Source organism: Salvelinus namaycush, chromosome 31 (genome assembly GCF_016432855.1).
Source record: "Salvelinus namaycush isolate Seneca chromosome 31, SaNama_1.0, whole genome shotgun sequence".
In the NCBI taxonomy this organism is placed as follows: Eukaryota; Metazoa; Chordata; class Actinopteri; order Salmoniformes; family Salmonidae; genus Salvelinus; species Salvelinus namaycush.
The window spans coordinates 39,218,951-39,245,322 of record NC_052337.1 but is presented as its reverse complement, the minus strand read 5'-3'; the positions used below and the strand labels follow the sequence as shown (position 1 = coordinate 39,245,322).

At 42.3% G+C, this 26,372-nt stretch overlaps 1 protein-coding gene across 1 annotated transcript; it reads right to left on the bottom strand.

The window, feature by feature from the left end:
• Window positions 1–1,327: 1,327 nt before the first annotated feature.
• Window positions 1,328–20,795, bottom strand: LOC120026048 (RILP-like protein 1). Its single transcript, XM_038970834.1, has 8 exons — window positions 20,206–20,795; window positions 17,135–17,282; window positions 12,802–12,920; window positions 12,260–12,358; window positions 10,354–10,497; window positions 8,180–8,334; window positions 7,891–7,998; window positions 1,328–6,893 (listed from the first exon to the last, which is right to left on the bottom strand). Exons 1-8 carry the CDS (start codon window positions 20,491–20,493, stop codon window positions 6,761–6,763), a joined length of 1,194 nt encoding a protein of 397 aa, XP_038826762.1. The 5' UTR covers window positions 20,494–20,795; the 3' UTR covers window positions 1,328–6,760.
• Window positions 20,796–26,372: the final 5,577 nt, after the last annotated feature.

The following is a 26,372-nucleotide window of genomic DNA, read 5'->3' as shown; positions in this document are numbered from 1 at the left end:
CGGACAAGCTAAACCCCTTCTTCGTCCACTTTGAGGATAACACAGTGCCACCGCCGCAGCCCGCTACCAAGGACTGTGGGCTCTCCTCCATGGCCAACGTAAGACATTAAAGCGTGTTAACCCTCGCAAGACTGCCGGCCCAGACAGCATTCCTAGCCACATCCTCAGAGCATGCGCAGACCAGCTGACTGGAGTGTTTACGGACATATTAAATCTCTCCCTATCCCAGTCTGCTGTCCCCACTTGCTTCCACCATTGTTCCTGTACCCAAGAAAGCAAAGGTAACTGAACTAAATGACTATCGCCCCATAGCACTCACTTCTGTCATCATGAAGTGTTTTGAGAGGCTGGTCAAGGATCATATCACCTCTACCTTACATGCCACCCTAGACCCACTTCAACTTGCTTACCGCCCCAATAGATCCACAGATGATACAATCGCCATCGCACTGCACACTGCCCTATCCCATCTGGACAAGAAGAATAACTATGTAAGAATGCTGTTCATTGACTATAGCTCAGCATTCAACACCATAGTGCCCTCAAGCTCATCATTAAGTTTGGGGCCCTGGGTTGAGACCCAGTGCAACTGGGTCCTGGACTTCCTGACGGGTCGTCTCCAGGTGGTGAAGGTAGGAAACAACACCTCCACTTCGCTGACGGCCATCATAGCGCTTGATGATTTTTGCAACTGCACTTGAAGAAACATTCAAAGTTCTTGAAATTTTCTGGATTGACTGACCTTCATGTCTTAAAGTAATGATGGGCTGTCGTTTCTCTTTGCTTATTTGAGCTGTTCTTTCCATAATATGGACTTGGTCTTTTACCAAATAGGGCTATCTTCTGTATACCACCCCTACCATGTCACAACACAACGGATTGGCTCAAACGCATTAAGAAGGAAATAAATTCCACAAATTAACTTTTAACAAGGCACACCTGTTCATTTAAATGCATTCCATACCTCATGAAGCTGGTTGAGAGATTGCCAAGAGTGTTCACAGCTGTCATTAAGGCAAAGGGTGGCTACTTTGAAGAATCTCAAATTTAAAATATATTTAGATTTGTTTAACACTTTTTTGGTTACTACATGATTCCATATGTGTTATTTCATAGTTGTGATGTCTTCACTAATATTCTACAATGTAGTAAATATTAAAATAAAGAAAACCCCTTGAATGAGTGTGTCCAAACTTTTGACTGGTACTGTACATTTTGTAAAATACTGGTTAGCATTGATGCAATGGATAAAGTTAATTTATTTTATTTTTTAGAAAGAGTGTTTTTGACTCTATGTGTTTCTGAAGAAAGTTGACATGAAACATTCTGGGGATCACAATGTTTATTGACAGGGCATATTTGAATAAAAGGCAACAAGCTGTATCAAAACAACGAGACATTCATCATATCTGGAATCCTTACAATAGAAATCTACCACCAGGTGTGAAGGGGCTCCATGAAGTTTGTATATGATGACACATCTGCCCATGTTCAGATAACAATACTGTATTATTTATTTCCCTTTATGTGTAAATTATGTTGTAGATGTTGCCACCAGCAGACAAGATATCATTTCTATTGACTATTAATCCTTTTTGTCACAATAAGCGTTGCCCTATTTTTGCACTTTCATTTTGTCTCTGGCATTCTAAAATAAATGATTTAACAGTTCTTCAGTCATAAGAATAGTGTCAATGTTCTCATAGTCAGGCTGAAGCATCATGTCTGATTGACGGAGTCAGAACTACTCCTCAGGATCCAAAAGCTCCCTCATCCACACTGACCATTTTGCTTCTCACAAACCATCTTGCAGCCATAGCACAGAGTTTGGCAAACTACTCTCCATGTTTGAACCAAATATTCCACGACAACATTGTAAATTTGCATCTAAATTGAGTGTTGTTTGTCTTGTCTTGTCACATTTGGTTCCAACATGACGCCCATTCAAATGTTATATATCAAATAGTTTACTTTTGCTTCATATGTACACCACTTGGCTAGTCCTGAAGGCACCATAAAATGCCGGAAAACAAAAAAGCAGCAGCAAGTAGCATCTGGTTAAATTAATTCAAAACAAAAATACTCTTTCCATAAGACATTGTAAAACTATAACTTTATGTGCTTAATTCACCATTTGAAAAATATAAAACCTCTAACTTGGGAATTTTATTCTAAAAAGGCTTCCCAAACTTCTAACAACAGTATGTATTTGGCAGAGCATGTTGTTGGGGAAACAAAATAGTTGTATTGAGAATAGAGTTACCAACCATCTAGTTTGATCATGCAGTCAAGGAATAGGCAGGATGTTCCAGATGTGAAATTCAAAATCCCAACTCAAAACCCAGTAACACGTATTATTTTATGTACAATGCCAATCTGTTAAATAAAAAAAGCCACCACATACTGCATGTTCACACACCTTTTAGCCAGTGCTGGTGAGGGGCCTAGCCACAGCGCCCCCTAGCTGCCTCTGAGGACATGACTGGTCGAGCTCAAGGTCAAGGGGGTATGATGATTAATCAGCGTCTGCTACATCTCGGTCTGTATTCGGTTTCTTTACTGGACATAACTCTCCTCCTCTATCTCTAAAACCTGTGACTCGTGATTATCTTTCTGTTGTTTCTGACGTGGTTCCTCCATCTCGCTCTCCTCTCACCTGTCAACCATACTTTATGTACTTTCCACAAGCCTACCAAGCCTGACTATTGTCTCTCTCTTACACCTACTGTGTCTCTGTCCGTTCAAACATAAAGGGAACCGCTCTGTGCATCTGTCAATTCTCCTGGATTTCACTTTTGGATAAATAAAGGCTTTAGGGAGTTTTTTTCTTCTCCAGAAGTCAAACGGAATCTGTTCCTCTTCACCCCCAACTCTCTCTGTCCTGTCACTTAGAAGCAGCAATGTCATAAAATCCCACTATACTGCAGCAGGCACAGTAATGTTGCTGGAATAGTGGAGGCAGCTCCTGTTTTCTTTACGACTTGCGGTAACTCTCCGTGGTTCTAAATCAATAGTTGTTTAGTGGTCCGAAACTGTCGGAAACTTAACTTGCTTGACCATGGTGTTAGATCATGTAACGGTTTGTTATGTGCAATATGCTTTGTGGACTTCACTGGACAGAAGTTGCTCTCCGGTTTTGTGATGAAACAAATGTGTGGTTGAATTTATTCTGCCACTGTCTAATTGTCGCGGCCTTTAGGCCTATATATCACGGTCGCAAGGCACATGAACGAACAGGTTATAGAGCAAACAACGCAATTATCACAACGCATAGGTTGTAGTATGGGGGGGGGGTCTGTCTTGGCTTCTGCAGTGATTTTACCCATGCAGCGCTACTGCACACTAACCACAGTCCCAAGGCAAGGCAAGGAGTTCACTGACAAAGGAGGTTAGGAAACACTATTCTAGATGCTGGGTGAATGACTGAATTACTCTGTGACTTGGAGCTGATGTGCTGTACTCAGCTGTACTGTGAAGTGAGCTGACCATTACGATGCTTTCAGGGACAGTTCAAAATGTATTGCCCCCCCCCCCCGCAGAAAATGTACTCAAAGAGAATGATTACCACCATAAATAACAATAACTGTAGCAACCCTGTGTTTATAAACATGAATATCGACTTAGCATGCTTTGTGGCACAGTCGATGCCACGTAGGGCTACGGGCCAGAAGGTTGAGGGTTCACAAGCTCATCACTCTTCTTGCCTGACTCATTACACTACGATCAGAGCCGGCTGCAGACAATGATCAGCTAGAGGGGGGATCAGATTTTCAACATTTTGATGCTATATTTCTAATTATATCAAACATATGCAACAAATGTTAGACTAACAAGTTTCTTTGCCAATGCACCGCACACAACCAATAAGCAACAAATAACTGCACACCGATTACCGACTTTGAGCGTTTCATCATGGTTTGCGTTTTCAACACCAAAATCAAATAGAGTATGTAAATCTCGACAAACTGAAAATACATCCCTTCCTACTCAGTGTCGATCGCTTGGCTTGACAATCTCCGAATGTCATGAAACTTTTTGGTGTTTTGTAACAGATCGAATGTCCGTTGCAGTTTGGATGCTGGAATTATATTCGAGTGGATGAACATGCGCAGGTAGCCTACAGGAGACCTTTGAAGAAAACTAATCAGATTAAAACATTGTTGACTGGTTGTGGTTATGCCACATATAAAAGGTAATACGTTTTAAAAGTTAAATGACAAATATTTAGCCTATATTGAAGCGTTAGGTTCGAGGAATAGCCGATCAGATCGGAAAGGAGGCAGAACGCGCTTTAAACTTCCCCGAATAAGTGGGCCTGCTGGGAGAATGATGATCGGCAACAGACAGCGCATCAGTATCAGAAGTAAAAATAGAGCCAGACTGTCCTGTACTGTGCCTTTGTAGACCTTATAATCATTGCATGGTGGTGTTGTAGGCTAGTCTTGGTAGGATCATGTATTGTCCCCAAGGCCATACAAATGTAATTAACTGAAGAATGGATTTATTTGATGCGAGACAGCGAATAAAAATATATTCATAATAAAAATAAAATAAAAAGTTGTACCCCTTTTATTAATACAAAAAAAACTTTGTACAAGACCTAGCGGCCTCACCAAGAGATTTTAGCCTCTTTGTATTCCCAATTTTGACACCAATGTAGCAAACAACAGGACAAGGAAGTGAAACCCGGTCACTGGCGTCAAAGGCAAACACCATATGCATCGTGCCAATAGGGTTAACCCACTTGGTATTAATTGTATCATGGCTCATACAGCGAGGATTGTGACAGTATAATGGTTTTGGAATGACAGTCACAGGGACCAGGGTTTGAGTCCCAGTCAGGGTACCCCCCTAATCCACAATATTGGTTTCAGGTGTTGGAGAACACCATTGAAAGCATGTCCCAGCTAAGTTTTACTCACAGTACATTTGTGTTAGGCTAGAAGTGTTTCTGTCAGGTTTCTGTACTGCACATGTGATGGCAGAGTATGCAAAACAAATGTGCACCCGATTGATACCAATCTTCATGATATCATTCTGCCAGGTAGGCCTACTTTTGCAGTCAACATTTAATTGGAAGGTTTTGGGGGGGAAATGTTGTAAATGACTGTTTCAGCATTGTAAATGACTGTTTCAGCATAGTAAATGACTGTTTCAGCATTGTAAATGACTGTTTCAGCATTGTAAATGACTGTTTCAGCATTGTAAATGACTGTTTCAGCATAGTAAATGACTGTTTCAGCATAGTAAATGACTGTTTCAGCATTGTAAATTACTGTTTCAGCATAGTAAATGACTGTTTCAGCATTGTAAATGACTGTTTCAGCATTGTAAATGACTGTTTCAGCATTGTAAATGACTGTTTCAGCATTGTAAATGACTGTTTCAGCATAGTAAATGACTGTTTCAGCATTGTAAATTACTGTTTCAGCATAGTAAATTACTGTTTCAGCATTGTAAATGACTGTTTCAGCATTGTAAATGACTGTTTCAGCATGCACCGTGGATGTTATAGTCTTCCCATTAGAAGTGTGTAATTCTGGCTGACTACTAGCATCTATTGAGTTGCAACGTCCCATAAATTGAATGTCCAAATCAACTTAAAGTATCAACAAATTGTTTTGCATCGACACAATTCGAAAGGACGCCTACAGCTAAATTGTTTTTATTATTTGCGATTCTCAAATTATTATTTGGATTCCCATGATTCGATTCACCACAATTTAACCCCAACTACTACTGTACAATTTTTATTTCACCTTTATTTAACCAGGTAGGCCAGTTGAGAACAAGTTCTCATTTACAACTGCGACCTGGCGAAGCACATCGTTCAGTTAGTAAAAAATAATCATTTAAAAGAATCGATTCATTTGAATTAAATTCATCACTATTTTATTAAACATTTTACTATTTTTAGAACTGTGAAGAGGGGAATCAGTTATATAGTAGATAAAATGTGTTTGGCCTAAACAAGATGAATAGGAGAGCTTTTTGAGCTGCATATATCATGTCTTGACTGTTCTTTCCTGCGCAATGATGCCCCTGGCCTCTCTACTGCCTATCAGCTATTCGTTTTTGTTCTTGTGGATTTATATTGAAAATCGGTGCAGATTTGAATGATTTTATGTGTGGTATGATTGCCAGTTAACTTATTGCAGATCCACCTACCACTATTGTCACTATGTATAGAGGGCAGGATAGAGTTGACTGTATAGTAATCATGCAGAAAAGCGTAGTGCATAAGGGAAGTACCAAAACACCTTGATAGGGGAGGCGCAAGCAAGCAGATGAGGAAATGTGACTATATGGAAGACATTATATAGTCAATCCTGCAAAATGGGGAATGTAAACCAGGGAAAAAATACACCACCCTCCCGTGCCCAATAAAAAAATTACACAACCCTCCCCAAAGCAAAAAAATATGTTTGACAACCCTCCCCTATTTTGGACCAACTCCCCACCGCAGTAAATTTCGAACTGTCCCTTAAGTGCTGCTGCAGCTCACATGGTGGGCATGGGCGGGGCATTACAGTGAGATGGTTCTGAGTGACCTCATCATAAAGCGCTGTCCAATCACTACGTCACGTTCTCCTGGTAAGACGTTGCACGCATCAACCAATGGTTGCGTGCCCCGTCATTGACTATTTCATCGCCTGACAGATTGCTATAACATGTGATGTGGTAGCTGATACTTAAAATACCTATCCATGCGTTGTAAGATCTGGCAGGCGTCAACAACGCCTGGTCAGAGGAACGTGCCCTATATGTGCTGCAAAGCCTCCTGGGCCTGTTCGGTGTACACCTCATCCTTTCCCGCCCACGAGCTGAAGCTGTCTTCAAACTGTGCATTCCGTTGGGAGTTCCGCCTCTTGTCGCGAGAGAAGAAGCTAAACCTGAGAGAGGAGAGGAAGCGAGGATGGAAAAGTACAGAGAAAAGAGAGACAAAAAAGTGGACTTCACTACCCAGCGTCATTGTTGCCCTATGTCCTCCAGACATATTCTTTAGTCTCTCATGACTTTAGAGTTCTGTGGTTATAACTGTTAAAATACAGAGAACTGAGATGCATTTCTACACAGTGAGTTCTGAGATAAGACAAAGTGCATCATTAGAGTTATATGCACAAAGCAACAGAAGCAGAGGAAAATCAATAGTTATAAAAAATCTGTTAGTGAATCGAAAACGGGACAGGAAGTGAATACACACCCTATTCTGACTGGCTGATTTTAATGATCTACCATCTTTCCATTGGACTGTGATTTAGATAGCCCCACAGTCAGCCAATCAGAATACAAACATCTACAGCGGATGAGAGGGTCCATGCAGGTGCGATAACCAGGGCCCAGAGTTTTTACTGGTCAGATCACAAAGTCAGGAAAAACTCCTGGCCCCACCAATACGACATACAGGGGGAAGAGGGTGTTAGCTAAGACAGTGAGTGACACAGAGGCCAACCAATGACGGGGGGTCGTACAAGGGATATGAGATGTCTGATTGGCTGTAAAGTGGGGTCATCTGAAATCAACCCAGCTGCCACCATCGGCATTATGGCTGTGAAGATCCTGTCAAACAGAGGTACACACACAGAGGTACGCACACACACACACACACACACACACACACACACACACACACACACACACACACACACACACACACACACACATACACCCACAGACGCACATAAACACACACACATTCACAGAAAGACAAGCGAAGATAGAGAGAGAGGGAGACGGAAGAGAGGGACCACATCAAACACAGCCCATTTGATGTATTTCCTTCCGCTGTGAGATACATTACTGGTGTGTTGCCAGCTGGTGGATACTCTAAACCACACCCAGTTTGGTGTAGATCAGAATCCAGCGTATCTGCGGGTGTGTGGTACGTACAGGCGTTTGATTCCTGACTCGGGCTGTGCGTTGGGTCGGGGCCGTGCCCTCAGTTGTTCGGGGGAAGGGGAAGGAGTAGGGGTGCCGGTCTCGTCCTCCGCCTCTTCACTGGAGAGAGAGGAAGAACAGTCATCACTCCACCATCATCATTGTCAATATTGTTGACTCCAGTATTGTTAACTTTTAACTTCTTAAGTTTAACCTGACAACTTGTGTTAATCTCATCTGATTGATTGTTAAAAAATTAAAAAACATGTTCTGTTTGTATGGTGAAAATAAATAGGGCTGCCTTTTGTAGTAGGCGATCTCCTCCTGCAGCATGAACACTTTGGACTTGAGCTCGTTTCTCTCGTGCAGAACGTCTCTCAGCTCCTGCAGTGTGAACCGGGGCCTGTTGGGATCCTTCTGGTCCAGGCCTCCCCCCTCCTCATCACATAGCGCCTCCTAGTGAGGTACAGCCACATTACACCATGGGACGAAGGAAGAAAGGAAAGGAAGGAATAGAGGACAGGCAGGAAGGAGGGATACCTTGGTAAAGTGTTGGAACAGAGCAGGTGTGTCCTCATCACACATCGCCTCCTAGTGGCACAGGAAGAGAACTGTAGGTCAGACACTGGGCCCTGTTCCAATACTTAAGAAATGCACCCTTCTCTCCTTCCTTCCTTCATTCCCTACAGCCAGAAGTGCACCTCAGGTTGAGATACTTCAGACTAACTCACTGCATGCAACCAACAGAGGTCAGTCATGCAGAAAACAGTCATAAGCCACTCTGTAGCAAATGACATGTGAAAAAAGAGGCTCTAAGGACAGTCATGCTATAACCGTTACAGGCTGAGCTTGTGTTCCGAGGTTCTGTTGGTACAAACTACATACTCTGCTATGACGTGTGTTGCAGGGACTAGTCCATGTGCTGTTACAGGGGTGTCAGAGCAGTCTATGTTTAGAGGTGAGAGCTGCAGTGGTACGGTCTGGTCCAGTGGGTGTAGGGACAGTTGGTTCTCACACGCACACACACACAGTCTGACATAGTTGGCACAGGGATACTTAACTCACACATGCTCTGTGCCGTCAAAATCAACAGTTAGGGTGCTCACACTGGGGTAGTAGAACTGCAGGCAGGAGCACGCACACACACTCCCACATACACACTGTGCACGTTTATAACACACCCCGACACACACGCCGACTGTACGCATACTCCAACACATACCGTATGCGTACACAACACCTCACTCTTCCTCTTCCTCTCAAATACACACCCATGTGGTAAAGTTAGGGAAAAGGGTTCACTGACTCAAGGTTGGCTGAATCAAAAACACAGCCCTTGAAATGCAATCAAACTTCCCAACCCCACACGCGTACAGGTGAATGAGGCAGCATCTCAACTCTGTGCTCTAGCGATAGCAGCATCAATAGAACACTGTTTAAGGGGACAGTGTGTGGTGCAAAGGTTAGAGGTCACGGCAAACACACCATTCTGGGGGCGGCTAGCTAGCTAGCACAACGGTGTTACCCATAGCAACACTGCCTCTTCCTCTACATCCTCATCATCGTCATCCAGGGACGGGAGGCGCGGGGCCGGATCGTACCCCCCCAACATCAGCTCAGGGTGGTAGTGTCTGTCTGGTTCTGGCCAGCCCACACCCTGAGCCCCCACCTCTGAGGAGCAGGGGCTACCAGGCTGTGAGGGGGAGACATGTTTTGTATTGTACCTTTATCGAGGGTTAGTCATTGTAAAAGAAAAGTGACAACATAAATGTTGCTGCAGAGTACTGTGGGTGATATGTGTTCCACTTTCTGTACGAAGTCTGTGAAAAATCTGTTTTTCATTTGGCTACCAATAAACCAGTTTGGTGTGCATGTGACTACAAAGGTCATTGCCAGGTCACTTTTAGCTGTCCTGAATTGTCTGGCTGCCTTTCTGTCTCTCTCTACATGTCTCTGGCTTGCATGCTGGTTGGCTGGCTAGCTGGCTGTGGAGGGGTAGAGAGCGGGGCTATTTCCGTCCTGCCCCACTTCCCTCCACCTCCACCTCCCACCCCTCATATGATAGCCAGGTCATGTTTTCCAAGGAGGCAGAGACTCCGGCTCTACAGGCTGTCAGTCAGACTGCTATAAACTGACTCAGGCTGCAAAGATTCTCTCATAGATGTGGAAAGAAAAGACAGGGTTATAATGTAGCACATAGGGCTGCTGGGGGCAAGTCTACCTGTAATAACTGTGTAGTTACCTGTGCAGGTGAGCCTTAACTGTGTAGCTGCCAGTGTGCCTGGCTGGTTCTGCCGACCTGAGCAGGTGTTGTTATTACCTGTGCGGGGGAGGGGGGCTGGGGAGATGTTGTTATTACCTGTGTGAGGGAGGGGGCTGGGGAGATGTTGTTATTACCTGTGTGAGGGAGGGGGGCTGGGGAGATGTTGTTATTACCTGTGTGAGGGAGGAGGGCTGGGGAGATGTTGTTATTACCTGTGCGGGGGAGGGGGGCTGGGGAGGAGGCTCCTCTAGACCCTGAGGCGTGTCTCCTTGCAGGCGCTCCCTTAAACGTGTCACTTCCTGTCGAAGTGCTCCCATTTCCTGTACTCGTGCCTGAGCTCCCGCCTCCAGTTCCACCTTAAGATACAAATATAATAATATACTGAACAAAAATATAAACGCAACATGTAAAGTGTTGGTTCCATGAAATAAAAGACAACAGAAATTTTCCATATGCACAAAAAGCTTATTTCTCTCAAATTTTGTGCACAAATATGTTTACATCCCTGTTAGTGAGCATTTCTCCTTTGCCAAGATAATCCATCCACCTGACAGGTGTGGCATATCAAGAAGCTGATTACACAGGTGCATTTTGTGCTGGGGACAATAAAAGGCCACTCTAAAATGCACAGAGCGTGCAATTGGCATGCTGACTGCAGGAATGTCCACCAGAGCTGTTGCAAGAGAACTGAATGTTAATTTCTCTACCATAAGCCGCCACCAACGCCATTTTAGAGAATTTGGCAGTACGTCCAACCGGTCTCACAACCGCAGACCACGTGTAACCACGCCAGCCCTCCACTTCCGCCTTCTTCACCTGCGGGATCGTCTGAGACCAGCCACCTGGACAGCTGATGAAACTGAGGAGTATTTCTGTCTGTAATAAAGCCCTTTTGTGGGAAAAAAACAAATTTTGATTGGCTGGGCCTGGCTCCCCAGTGGTTGGGGATGGCTCCTATGCTCTCCCAGGCCCACCCATGGCTGCGCCCCTTCCCAGTCATGTGAAATCCATAGATTAGGGCCTAACATGCTGACTAGACCGGACACGCACGTGCGTCCTGGTGCTCCATCGCTCGCATGTGGATTCTGTCCATCCACATCAGGACACAAAGATTGAAATATCCAAACGAACTCTGAACCAACTATATTAATTTGGGGACAGGTCGAAAAGCATGAAACATTCAAGGCAATTTAGCTAGCTAGCTTGCTGTTGCTAGCTTATTTGTCTTGGGATATAAACATTGGGTTGTTATTTTAACTGAAATGCACAAGGTCCTCTACTCCGACTATTAATCCACAGATAAAAGGGTAAACCTAGTTAGTTCTAGTAATCTCTCCACCTCCAGTCTTCTTCATCTTCGGACTTTATATGGCGGTTGGCAACCAACTTTAAGGTGCATTACCACCACCAACTGGACTGGAGTGTGGACCTCAGTTCATCTTTCAATCACCCATGTGGGTATTGTCACGACTTCCGCCGAAGTTGGTCCCTCTCCTTGTTCGGGCGGCGTTCGGCGGTCGAAGTCACCAACCTTCTAGCCATCGCTGATCCATTTTTCATTTTCCATTGGTTTTGTCTTCCATCACACCTGGTTCCTATTCAATCAATTACATGTTGTGTATTTAACCCTCTGTTCTCCCCCCATGTCCTTGTCCGTAATTGTTTTCTTGAAGTGCTTGTGCACGGTATGCTGGTATTACCGGGTTTTGTTTGACCCATTTATTTGTATTGTGGACGGTGGTTTATGGATATTAAACGACACTGTTGTAAATCAGTTTTCGCTCTCCTGCGCCTGACTTCTCTGCCGCCAGTACGCACCTCACTACAGGTATATGCTCCTAAAAACCAATGAGGAGATGGGAGAGGCGGGACTTGCAGCTCGTCAAGCGTCAAAAATATAACCAAGTTCTATTTTAGCGCCTGGCTACGCAGACGCTCAATGACGCGGGCGAGCACGTTATTTCAGTTGACTGATTTCCTTAAATGAACTTGTGTAAATTGTTGCATGTTGCATTTATATTCTTGTTCAGTATACATTGTTGAAGTACTTCTGAACTATTTTGTTTTGCAAATACTGTGGGTAATAAAATATGCATTACACATCCTAAGGCGCCGAACCTTCTGCTCGATGAGGGCTTTCCCCTGAGCTTCCACCACGGAGATCTTGTGGCGCAGGTCATGGTTGATCTTCATCAGACGAGACTGCTGCTGCTGGAGCTAGAGAGGTGAAGGGATGGAGGGGAAGGGAGACGCAGGGAGGGAGATGGATGGATGGGGTGGAGGTAAAGAGGGGGTAGAGACAAGAAGAGATGGTGGTAGAGTGAGCCGGAGAGAGAGTTAGGAGACAGGCGGAATAGAGGAACATGGGGCCCAGAGAGTGAAGAAGTACAGGGGGATGTGACAGAGGAAAACAGAGAAAAAGAGAGGGTCAGGTCATTGATCCATCAAATCAATACACTTTAATAAATAAACAGATTCCCCCATAGCCTACAAGCAGTCCCTGACCCCTAACCCAGTCTCCCCTTGACACTGATCTACGGTCAGTTTTGTGTTCTACCTCCTAATGGTTAAGGTTGGGATTGGGGAAGGGTTAGCTGATCTTAGGTCTGTGCAAAGGGACATGTTCTACCCCAAGCAAGCACCCATCCTGCTGTCCTTACTGCCTCAACGTCCTCGTTCCTGAGCGTGAGCTCGCGGTCTTTGGCTCGGATCTCGTCTCTCTGCTTGTCCACCACCTCCTTCAGCTTCTTCATCACCTGACGCTCCCGCTCCGACATACCTGGCAACGCAACAGAGAAAACATGGCAGAGCAGAGAGGGTTAACTCAGTATGGATGAACAATATAAATACCTGGCAGCCAAGACACAGGAGAAAGGATCCAACTTAGAACAACATGAATACTCTGTGTGAGTATATGTGTATTATTTGTACACCTTTTGTACTGCACTAGAGAATAAATCAAGTGATTATGAGCACAGCAACCGAGTTCCTGTCTGTAAGCATGACTAGCTAGGTTTAAAATAGCAAACAGGCACACATACGTACTTGATATCTCTGACACAGAAACGGCGTACCCGTGGCTGATGCACAGCCCTGAATATCAGCAATGGAGGAAGCCAGACTTTAAAACCTCAGTCAGGACTGAGCAGGTGGAGAGGGGACTTAGTGGGGACTTATGTGTGTGTGATGTGTGATTATGTAGTGTGTGTGTGTCTAGCATAGGGATGGGCATGAGTAATCGACTCAAGTACTCAAACGGACGTCAAAACTCGATCTTTAACCAAAGATCTACTTTTTTCAAATACTGTAAAAGTATTTGGTGGAATGTGCTTTGCGGCTGCCCGAACGGGTATCCTCACAAAAATGTTGTCTTGATGACAACGTTAATTTGCCTTGACTCTAGTGTTCCATTTGTACTAGTGCATTTGTAGGGTACAACGAAAAAGAAACCAAGCCACGCATCCCACAGTTCTTCTCTCTAAATTCCCTATCCCCTCCGTGTCTTACTCACTCAATTGTGTCCAACTACAATCTCTACTACAAAATCCCGTTAGGCCTACACAATTAAATGCCTATAAAACTCTACAGTGCCTTCAGAAAGTATTCAAACTCCTTGACTTTTTCCACATTTTGTGGTGTTACAGCCTGATTTTAAAATGAATTAAATCAAGATTTTTGGTCACTGGCCTACACACAATACCCAATAATGTCAGTGGAACTATGTTATTCTATAAAAAAAAAAATTACAAATGAGAAGCTGAAATGTCTTGAGTCAATAAGTATTCAATTCCTTTGTTATGGCAAGCCTAAAAAAGTTCAGGAGTAAAAATTAACAAATCACATAAGTGGCCTGGACTAACTCTGTGTGCAATAATAGTGTTTAACATAATTTTTTTAATTACTACCTCATCTCTGTACCCCACACATACTGTAAGGTCCCTCAGTCGAGCAGTGCATTTCAAACACAGATTCAACCACAAAGACCAGGGAGGTTTTCCAATGCCTCGCAAAGAAAGGAACCCATTGGTAAATGGGGGAAAAATAAGCAGACATTGAACATCCTTTTGAGCATGGTGAAGTTATTAATTACAATTTGGATGGTGTATCAATACACCCAGTCACTACAAAGATACAGGTGTCCTTCCCAACGCAGTTGCCAGAGAGGAAGGAAACCACTCAGGGATTTCACCATTTGGCCACTGTTGACTTTAAAACAGTTACAGAGTTTAATGACTGTGATAGGAGAACAGGATGGATCAACAACATTGTAGTTACTCCACAATATTAACCTAATTGACAGAGTGAAAAGAAGGAATCCTGTACAGAAAAAAATATTCCAAAAACATGCAGCCTGTTTGCAACAAGGCACTAAAATAATACTGCAAAAAATGTGGCAAAGCAAATAACTTTTTGTCCTGAATACAAAGCGTTATGTTTGGGGCAAATCCAATACAACACATTACTGAGTACCACTCTCCATATTTTCAAGCATAGTGGTGGCTGCATCATGTTAAGGACTGGGTAGTTTTTCAGGATAATAAAATAAACGTAATGGAGCTAGACACAGGCAAAATCCTAGAGGAAAACCTGGTTCAGTCTGCTTTCCACTAGACACCGGGAGATGAATTCACCTTTCAGCAAGACAACAACGTAAAACACAAGGCCAAATCTACACTGGAGTTGCTTACCAAGAAGAGAGTTAATGTTCCTAAGTGGCCGGGTTACAGTCTTGACTTAAATCTGCTTGAAAATCTGTGGCAAGACCTAAAAATGGTTGTCTAGCAATGATCAACAACCAATTTGACAGAGCTTGAAGAATTTTGAAAAGAATTAAGGGCAAATGTTGCACAATCCAGGTGTGGAAATCTCTTAAGAGACTTACCCAGAAAGACTCACAGCTGTAATCGCTGCCAAAGGTGATTCTAACATGTATTGACTCAGGGGGTTGAATACTTATCTAATCAAGATACAGTATATTAGTGTTTTATTTTTCATTCTTTTTTCCCCCTTCCACTTTGACAATACAGAGTTGTAACACAACAAAATTTGGAAAAGGCCAAGGGGTGTGAACACTTTCCGAAAGCACTGTAACTGATGGGATACACAAGCTACATTCCTTGCCAAATGACAACAGTTTTACCACAAATTCAAAATTGAGTTTTTGATTGAAGTAGGAAAATATGTGTTCCAACAACGAGCTGCAGTTTTGGAATAATTGCGTCCTGTCTATTTTCCGCTTAGGCTACTTTGCAAACTGCTAGTGCCATTTAGAATTGGTTCACCTGGGCCCTAGGCTATAACCCCCCTAAACATAGACAGGCTCCACACTGAAAATATGATAAAGAAAAATAACGTATTTTTATCAAAATCATTAAGCCTATAGGCCTACTCACCAAATATATATTTTTTACCTTTATTTAACTAGGCAAGTCAGTTAAGAACAAATTCTTATTTTCAATGACGGCCTAGGAACAGTGGTTTAACTCCCTTGTTCAGGGGCAGAATAACAGATTACTACCCTGTTTGCCCCAAACATAACACTTTGTATGCAGGACAAAACTTTTGCTGTATTACTTTAGTGCCTTGTTGCAAACAGGCTGCATGTTTTGGGATATGTTTATTCTGTACAGGCTTCCTCCTTTTCCCTCTGTCAATCAGCTAAGTATTGTGGAGTAACTACAATGTTGTTGATCCATCCTCAGTTTTCTCCTATCACAGCCATTAAACTCTGTAACTGTTTTAAAGTCACCGAGCGGTTTCCTTCCTCCCTGGCAAATGATTTAGGAAGGATGTCTGTATCTTTGTAGTGACTGAGTGTATTGATACACCATCCAAAGTGTAATTAATATACCATGCTCAAAGGGATGTCTGTTTTTTGGGGGGACCCATCTACCAATAGGCCCTTCTTTGCAAATCATTGGAAAACCTCCCTGGTCTTTGTGGTTGAATCTGTGTTTGAAATTCACTGCTCGACTGAGGGACCTTACAGCTAATTATATGTGCGGGGTACAGAGATGAGGTAGTTATTCAAAAATCATGTTAAACACTATTATTGCACACAGAGTGAGCCCATACAACTTAATACGTAACACGTTAGGCACATTTTTACTTCTGAATTTATTTAGGCTTGCCATAACAAAGGGTTTGAATACTTATTGACTCAAGACATTTCAGCTTTTCATTTGTAATAAACATTGTATCTATTTGTTTAAAACATTTTGAAAACATAATTCCACTTTGACATTATGGGGTATTGTATGTAGGCCAGTGACATAAAAAATCTAAATTGAATTCATTTTAAATTCAGGCTGTTACACAACAAAATGTTGAAAATGTCAAGGGGTGTGAATACTTCCTGAAGGCAATGTAAGTATATGGGGCAATTTAGCATTTAGGATTGGTTATCGGTAATGGCTATGATAAATGAGACATTGTTTCGTACTGTTGGCATATAGATAAATGCGCAAATATTTGTTTTGTAGTGCAGGCCTTTTGTTCTAAACATGACATTTTCTTCTATTGGAGTACTCGAGTACTCAATGATAAATCATGCGAGTCCTAAACAGTCAGAAAATGTCAAATGTCTTTCCCTAGTCTAGCAGGTGTACGAAACACTGAGGGTGGTCTGTCTCTGTGCTCATTCTCATGTGTGTCTGTGTGCAGGGGGACTGTAGCCCCTCTGTGACATCACGACAGAGCCACTCATGCAGTGATGAGCCTGGCTCAGCCTCAAACACAGAGAAGGCCTCCTTTGTGTGTGTGTGTGTGTGTGTGTGTGTGTGTGTGTGTGTGTGTGTGTGTGTGTGTGTGTGTGTGTGTGTGTGTGTGTGTGTGTGTGTGTGTGTGTTGAGAGAGCGCGAGCAAAAGAGAGAGAGAGAGAGAGAGAGAGAGAGAGAGAGAGAGAGAGAGAGAGAGAGAGAGAGACATTGTGTGCGTGTATGGGTTGAGACTGTAGGGTGTAGAGTAAAGGGTTTAGGATTCAGGGTTTAGTACCTTCGTGCCTCTGCAGGTCCTCTTCACTCATGGGGTCTTTGATGGACATGTTAGTAAGGAGTGTTTTGTTCTCTTCCTGAAGCTGAGCGATCTGAGACAACAGGTCCTGGGCCTCCCCTCTCCATACATCCTCTACCAGCTCCAGCTCCTACGCACACACACACACGAGGTACACACAAACACACAGAGTTAACAAACACACACTCCATACATCTTGTCTGCACGCACACACTCCAAACACAGACTCCTCTCCATTCATGTCTGCTCACAGCCCCGCCACAAGCACATCCTTAAAATGTGGGGTTTCCACCAGCTTGCTTGACCTGCGTGGCGTTTCCACCATATTGCTTTAACCAATTCAGCCCTCTCTGATCAATGGTTTGAAAGCACACAAGAAAAAGAAGCCATTTGGGCTAATATTAGGACGTGGCCACAGACATACCACTGAGCCATAATTTGTTTGAGTAATCACACTCTTAGAAAAAAGGGTTCCAAAAGGGTTCTTCGGCTGTCCCCATAGGAGAACCCTTTTTGGATCCAGGTAGAACCCTTTGGGTTCCATGTAGAACCCCTTCCACAGAACCAAAAAGGGTTCAAAGGGTTCTCCTATATAGGGACAGCCGAATAACCCTTTTAGGTTCTAGATAGCACCTTTTTTCCTACAACATGTGCATTGATAAGCTATACAAAAGCCATCCGTTTTGTTTTCAACCTGAACTTTTACAGTGGCTTTCTCCTGTCTGTCAATGAATGTCTTCATCCTCGTGCCGTTTAAAGACAGTTGGTCTCATAGACTATACTCTGGCTTTACTGTCAGCTTTACTGTTGTTTGCATAGCCTACACACTAAAAACAAATGGTTCTATATAGTTCCAAATAAGGGTTAATTGGCTTATAACCATAGCAGAACCCTTTTTGCTGCTATATGGAACCTTTGAAGGTTCTATAAATAACTATGCTCATAAGGTTCTAAATGGAATCTGTATGGTGCTATAAAGAACCCTTTCCTAAGATCCTATAAAGAACCATTAAAAAACCTCTATATAGCACCAATATAGGGTTTCGCTATGCTTACAACCCTTTTTGGGGCTATATAGAACCCTTATAAATGGTTCTTTAAAGAACCTTTATGGAGAATGGTTCTATAAAGAATCTTTCTAAATCTCAAAGGATCCTTGTAGAACCATCCAGGGATTTTCATTCTTGTTTAATGGCCATGTTAAATTGTAAAAATGCCTTCAATGTTATTATTGTGTTAATTAACAAGTTGAATCAGGTGTGCTATCTCTGGAACAGCTGGGGGTCCCTGAGGAGGGAATTGAGAACTACTGACGTATTTGTCAACCGTTCTTAATTGACACAAGGCCATACGTGAGTCTTTCACAAGATACTGTCACTGGCCATGGTTACATATACACCATATATACAGCAGTATGTGGACACCCCTTCAAATTAGTGGATTCGGCTATTCCAATCACACGCGTTGCTGACAGGTGTATAAAATCGAACGCGCAGCAGTGCAATCTCCATAGACAAACATTGGCAGTAGAATGGCCTTACTGAAGAGCTCAGTGACTTTCAAAGTTATAGGGTGCCACCTTTCCAACAAGTCAGTTCATCAAATGTCTGCCCTGCTAGAGCTGCCCTGGTCAACTGTAAGTGCTGTTATTGTGAAGTGGAAACGTCTAGGAGCAACGACGCCTCAGCCGCAAAGTGGTAGGCCACACGAGCTCACAGACGGGTACCCCCGAGTGCTGAAGCGCTTAGTTAGTTTCACACATCCCCATGTGCTACAATCGCGTAACACAACAGATTAGATCAACTGGAATGACACTCTCGTGCACAAAACGAGCTGTGAACAATGCACGACCTAAAATATTCTAATGAGCCACAGCCACTACATTTTAATTATCAATAAAAGAGGAAATAACCCATTTTTAAACTGCAAAGAACCATTGAAGGGCTCAAAGGGTTATTTGGGTCAGTATGGTTCCACATAGAACTATCACCCTTCCCAAAGAATGCTTAAGGAACCCACATTTTTCTCTGGCCTACTTAACTTTCTACTGAACATTTCCAAAGCATTTATTTGAAGTTTAAATGTAAACATATCATCCTAAGCATTTCCAGGGGCCATAACTCTACCTACATGTACATATTACCTCAACTAACCGGTGCCCCCGCACATTGACTCTGTACTGGTACCCCCCTGTATATAGTCTCGCTATTGTTATTTTACTGCTGCTCTTTAATTATTTGTTACTTTTATTTTATTTTTCTTATCTGTATTTTTTTAAACTGCATAGTTGGTTAGGGGCTCTGTAAGTAAGCATTTCACTGTAAGGCCTACACCTGTTGTATTCGGCGCATGTGACTAATAAAGTTTGATTTGAAGTAATAAAGATGGCTCTCTTGCCTAAGTAACATTTATGTCGTGACACACTTCATTTGAGTCAGGAGACACATCTCAGTCAACCAATGACAGGCCAGTTTAACTCCCACCATGTCACTGTCATGAGACCAGCAACGACAATTGTATTTTTAGTGCACCTACTCTGACTGTCGCAGAGGGACATGATTAGGGTAGAGAGATATGCCTTCATGTAAACATGTTGCAGACCTACTATGCACAGTAATGCACCAGTCAAGTGAACACTTGTGTTGTGACCCTATATATTTTGTAAGAGGATATTTCTATCCCCAAAACAGCCTAAGTGATTTCCTGCGACATAGCACGGGTATAGCAGCGATACAAAGAGGCAGGCCTAATTGTAACAATATAGCCTATCCCCAGTCAATGAAGTGTCATTCACCTCAGAGTCCAATTTTATTTGGGCATATCAGTTAGACTTTCTAAATGCCTAGTACACTTTCCAAAGTTATTGTTAAAATAATCTCATTGCATTCTTTTCATGATGGCATGGCAAATGAGTTGTCTTCTCTTAAACTTTTCTATGTTTGTTACCAGTATTGTCATATCTTAACCATACATTATTTGGCCTACCGTTATCAATTATGTTTGGTTACAACTTGGCATATTATTAATCTTATCATGTATAAACTAATTATGACCTTCTTATGTTTCTTCTCTTTCTCCAGCCGGTCCATCCGGTCCAGCCGTAGTTTGTCCAGTTCCAGCCTCAACTCCTCTGTCTCCGGGCTGATGCTGTTCCTACTGACCATCACCTCCAGGATCTCCAGTACCCGCACCACTTTTGGCATGAGCCTGGACAGAGCCTCGCATCCATACTGATCAATGATCCGCTCAAACTCCTGGCCCACCACCGCGGCTATGTCATACACGTCCATAACCGTTAAATCGGCCACATTCTTCTCCAACGCTGACCCAAACTCTTCCATGGCTGACTGGGTGGGTGGGTGGGTTTGTATTCTGACTGTCCTCTGCTCTGGCAGTTTTCCGCAGTCTGTCCCTGCTTTACCGGGCTATTATATTTCCTTCGACACAACAAACTTCCTCCCCTTGGAAAAAGTATTTACTTTTGGTTGTTCTGCAGGTTCTGTGTGTATCGTATCCACTTCAATAAGTACAGATGCGTATCGATTGGGGTTTTCTACTCGCGTCGGACATCTTGTCAGCGATTTTTGATCAATTTGATAAAATCACCCGCTTTCCCATTGCGGTCCTGCCTACACTGTCGTTCTCTCCCGATTATGTGGTCAGATTGCAGTTTGTAATGCGCATGTCAGGAATATCAATCGGTTGAGGTCGCCGCTAGGGTGAATTTGAAAAATAAATAAAAACATGACATCTCAGTATGAATGGTGTGAGAAGAAGATATTCAGTTGTGATATGAATTGTTCTGACAGATTTAGTGCACGTCTATGGTAATTGAAGAGCCTACAGTTAAACAGTCTATGATCCGAAGTAATGAGGGGAAAAGGACTAGACATCCCATAGGCATCCTAATTAAGACCACAATATTAGAAATCAGATCAGTGTAATGCCTGGATTGTGTTTATTATACAAAGGATAACATTGACTGTGTGAAGCCACACTGAACTGCAGTATACTGTCAAATAAAAAGGCACAATATAATATAAACATTATCTTTAAGCCAAAGCCATATAGATGTAGGATTTTAATTTGATCACCCTGTTGCAGGACAAATTTCCTGCAATACAGGACATTTAAAACGTGTAGTATATTTGAGGTTTAAAAAGGCTTCTGAAGTTTGTAATTTCCACTTAAAAATGTCAGACTTGATTTTCCCGTACGAAAAATGTATCAACCCCTAAAAAAATGTCCATTAATTACAATCCACATAACAATTTATATTTCCTGTTGCTGCAACATTATTTTCCTGCTGTAGCAAACTGGATCAAATTAAGATCCTACATCTGTAAGAGTCAATCAAATACATACATTGGTTTTATATGTAAACATACAATTCAATTAGGCTATAAGGCCTAAGACATTCACAGATGAAACTTTAAAATACAGACTGACAAACATACAGAAAATTAGGTTAACAACGCTTGTTTTCTTTAATTGAGTGAGTTATGTGGGAGAAGGAGGAGAAAGAGGAGGAGGAGGAAGAGAGGAGGGGATTGAGAAAAAAGAGGAGAGAGGGAAACAAACACCAAGGTGCAATGGTGACATGGCTGTACACTGGAACAAAGTTTACTTTCCTCATGAAGCTCAAAGCAGCCAGCTTAGTTGCACAAAGTCTCTGGTCTGGTTGAGTTTCCTTACACCTAAAAACAACATACTCAGGTAAGTGGAACGACAGAATGACCTGGGTAGGTGAAACTCTTAAATGAAATAGAATAAATGCAATGAGCTTTTCCAGTTTTAATGTTACCATTGAGGGATAGTTCAGTTGATTTGGTCATAAATCAGTTTGTGAAGATATAGCTCACCACTACATTTGATATTAGTGCATACTTGAATACTGCATGAGAATGTATGACTTGAGGCAATATAATTTGTTGAAGTACAGTACTTCATGTACTTAGTGTGTAGATATTATTTGCTCTGTAAATTGGAATACCAAGTGTCCACATACTGTAGGTTTTTACTGTAAAAAAAATCAGATTAGATAACATTTCTAGAATTTATCATAGTCTATAAGATATGCACATTGGCACTGTTACTGTTGCATTGGAGGAGAAGTTTGAGGCCCTAAAGTACTGTCTGGTGGCATGCCCCTCTCTTCCTGCAGCCCATATGAAAAAATACTATAGTATACTATATAAAGTGTAGTATATACTATAGCAATTACTGTAGTTAATTTTTGCAGATATTACTGTATTATTTACTATAGTGTTTTTGTTTAATTATATTTGACAATCTACTGGACAAATACTAAAAGAGCAAATGTTCCATAACCTGTAGGCAGGTAGGACTGGAGTGTGAATGGGTAGTTCAGTGCTTCTGCTTTTTCTATAACCTGTGGGGAGCACAATATGGTCTATACTTGGCATGTAGGTTTCTCACTCCTGGGTGGCACAAATTAAGATATGGGGGATGAGAATGGATGTAGTATATGCAAATTAAATACTTCAGCATTACTATAGTTAAAATACTACATTACTGTAGTATTAATAACTAGTGTTTATTTGCGCATAATACTGTAGTATTTACTATAGCACTACATAATCGAAGGATATTACCCTGTCGTACCCAATTGACGCCCCTGCTCGCCTTGTGATGATAACGACACTGAGCCTTTTTCTAAAATGTTTTATGGACATTGGAGAACACAGCGGGAGGGATCTTAGACCATTCCCCCAGACAGGATCTTTCCAGATCCTAGATATCCTTAGTCTGCACTTATGGACTGGCCTCTTCAATTCAAACCACAGGTTTTCAATGGGGTTCATGTCCGGAGACTGAGATGGCCATTGAAAATATTGATTTTGTGCTCAATTAACCATTTCTTTGTGGGTTTGATGTGTGCTTGGGGCTATTAGAAAAGGTTGTGGTCATCCGCACATCCTTAAAAAACATAGGTGCTGAGCTAATAAAGAACAACAAGGCCTGAACACTCTTTAAGCTCCCAATTCACTGCTTTATTGAATAATTACGTTTTGATCCGAAACTGATCTCCGTCAGGTCAAACAAAAAAAACGGAGTGCTCACTTCCCAAAATATACACATTTCACCTAGCATGAGCATTACGCAGATGACGCATGGTGGGTGTGGAAACAATTCAATTCACCTTTGTGCATAAAATCATAACTAATCACAGAAATACATATGGTCAGAAAGGATTATATATATACAAATGGGTCCAAGTTAAAACCTATAGGCAACAGTAAAAAAAAATATGATGTTGGAAACTGCTGGGATACCTGCCCATATGGCTGTAGATATAATTCCAGAGACCTTTTCAAAAACAACTTGCGTATCTCTAATCATTTGATATCAATGAGATGGGCACATGTAGTAGTTACAGAATCGAATATATATGTTTATATGGATCGAAACGTAGTCAATAAAACGGTGAATTGGGAGTTTAAAGAGTGTGCGGGCCTTCTTGTTCTTTGCTTGGGGTTATGGTCTTGCTGGAAGATTCACTTTCGGCCAAGGTTCAGCCTCCTGGCAAACATGTTTTTGGCCAATTTTGTCCCCAATTTTGTCCTGGTACTTGGTAAAGTTCATGATGCTGTTGACCTTAACAAGGGCCCCAGGCCCAGTGGAAGCAAAATAGCCCCATAACATCAACGATCCATTACCATATTTTACAGTAGGAAGTAGGTATTTCCTGCATATGCATTGTTCTTTTGAAGGCCAAACCCACCATTAGTGTGTGGCCAAAGAGCTCTATTTTCATGTAATCTGATCATAGCACTGCCTGGAGTTTGTTTAAAGGCATTGGCACTTGGATTGGAACCAGTGCTATGGTCATATGGCACGAAAATAAAGGTATTTGGCCACGCACACCCGCGGTGTTTGACCTTGAAAGAACAATGCAGAAAATACCTAATCCCAACTGTAAAATATGGTGGTGGATCTTTGATGTTATGGGGCTACTTTGCTTCCACTGGTCCTGGGGCCCTTGTTAAGGTCAACGGCATCATGACATTTAGTGGATATTTTAGCTAAAAACCTGGTGACCTCAGCCAGGAAGCTGAACTTGGCCACAAGTGGATCTTCCAGCCAGAGCCCGGCCTTAGCATTTTGGGGGCCCTAAACGAGATTCGGTTGGGGGGGGGTCAAAACAATTGAGTGGCCCCCTTCTGGACAGAGTTTTAAAGTTAATTTCCTGCAATTCTACACATTTTGCCATGGGGCGGAAAGAAAATGTTGCAATTTTATAAAAAATGTCATGCATTTCTACTAATTTTGCCATGGGGCGTAGAGAAAATATTTGCAGTTTTACAGCTAAAATCCATGACCTATGCCATGTTAATATGATATACGAGTGAGAATTACTAATAAAATCAATGAGGGCGTCCTGAAGGTCATGGACAAAAAAAAGGCCACTAAAATGTGTATTTTTGTCACACAACACAATGCCACAGATGTCTTAAGTTTTGAGGGAGTGTGCAATTGGCATGCTGACTGCAGGAATGTCCACCAGAGTTGTTGCCAGATAATTTAATGTTAATTTCTCTACCATATGCTGCCTCCAACATCATTTTAGAGAAGTTTATCCTGCAATAAATGTAGTTCAATTGGTAACATACATGTTTGTCTTCTTCAAATGCCTCTTAAGGGGAAAGTAATCTAAAAGTAACTGAATGTAATCAGATTACGTTACTGAGTTTGGGTAATCCAAAAGTTACGTTACTGATTACAAATTTGGGCAGGTAACTAGTAACTGTAACGGATTACATTTAGAAAGTAACCTACACAATTGCATTTTATCGATGGCAATTTGAATGCAGAGATACCGAGACGAGATAGTGAGGCCCATTTTCGTGCCATTCATCTTCCACTATCACCTCGATTCAGCATGATAATGCACGGCCCCATGTCGCAAGGATCTGTTAAAAATTCCTGGAAGCTGAAAATGTCCCAGTTCTTCCATGGCTTGCATACTCACCAGACATGTCACCCACTAAGCATGTTTGGGATGCTTTGGATCGTTTACGACAGCGTTTCCAGTTCCCGCCAATATCCAGCAACTTTGCGCAGCCATTGAAGAGGAGTGGGACAACATTTCACAGGACACAATCAACAGCCTGATCAACTCTATGCAAAGGATATGGGGCTCCCGAGTGGTTCAGTGGTCTGAACGCTGCATCTCAGCATCTCAGTGCAAGAGGCATCACTGCAGTACTTGGTTCAAATTCAGGCTTCATCACATCTGGTCGTGATTGGGAGTCCCATAGGGCGGCGCACAATTGGCCTGGGGTAGGCCGTCATTGTAAATAAGAATTTGTTCTTAACGGACTTGCCTAGTTAAATAAAAAAATGTGTTGCCCTGCATGAGGCAAATGGTGGTCACACCAGATACTGACTGGTTTCATGATCCACGCACCTCCCTTTAAAATAAAAAGGCCAGCATCCCGGAGTCACCTCTTCACTGTTGAGACTGGTGTTTTGCGGGTACTATTTAACGAAGCTGCCAGTTGAGGACTTGTGAGGCGTCTGTTTCTCAAACTAGACATTCTAATGTACTTGTCCTCTTGCTCAGTTGGGCACCGGGGCCTCCCACTCCTCTTTCTATTCTGGTTAGAGCCAGTTTGCGCTGTTCTGTGAAGGGAGTAGTACACAGCGTTGTACGAGATTTTCAGTTTCTTGGCGATTTTTTGCATGGAATAGCCTTAACTTCTCAGAACAAGAATAGACTGATGAGTTTCAGAAGAAAGGTCTTTGTTTCTGGACATTTTGAGCCTGTAATCAAACCCACAAATGCTGATGCTCCAGATACTCAACTAGTCTAAAGAATATATATATATACACAAACACACATACACATATATACATATATATACACACACATACACATATATATATACACACATACACACACATATATATTGTATATTGCTTCCAGCAAGACAATAACCCCAGGCCCACATCAAAATCCACAAAGACATGGTTAATTGAGCACAAAATCAACATTTTGCAATGGCCATCTCAGTCTCCGGACTTGAATCCCATTGAAAAGCTGTGGTTTGAATTGAAGAGGGCAGTCCATAAGAGCAGATGAAGGACATCAAGGATCTGGACAGATTCTGTCTGGATGAATGGTCTAAGATCCCTCCCACGGTGTTCTCCAATGGCCATAAAACATTTTAGAAATAAGGCTCAGTGTCATTATCCT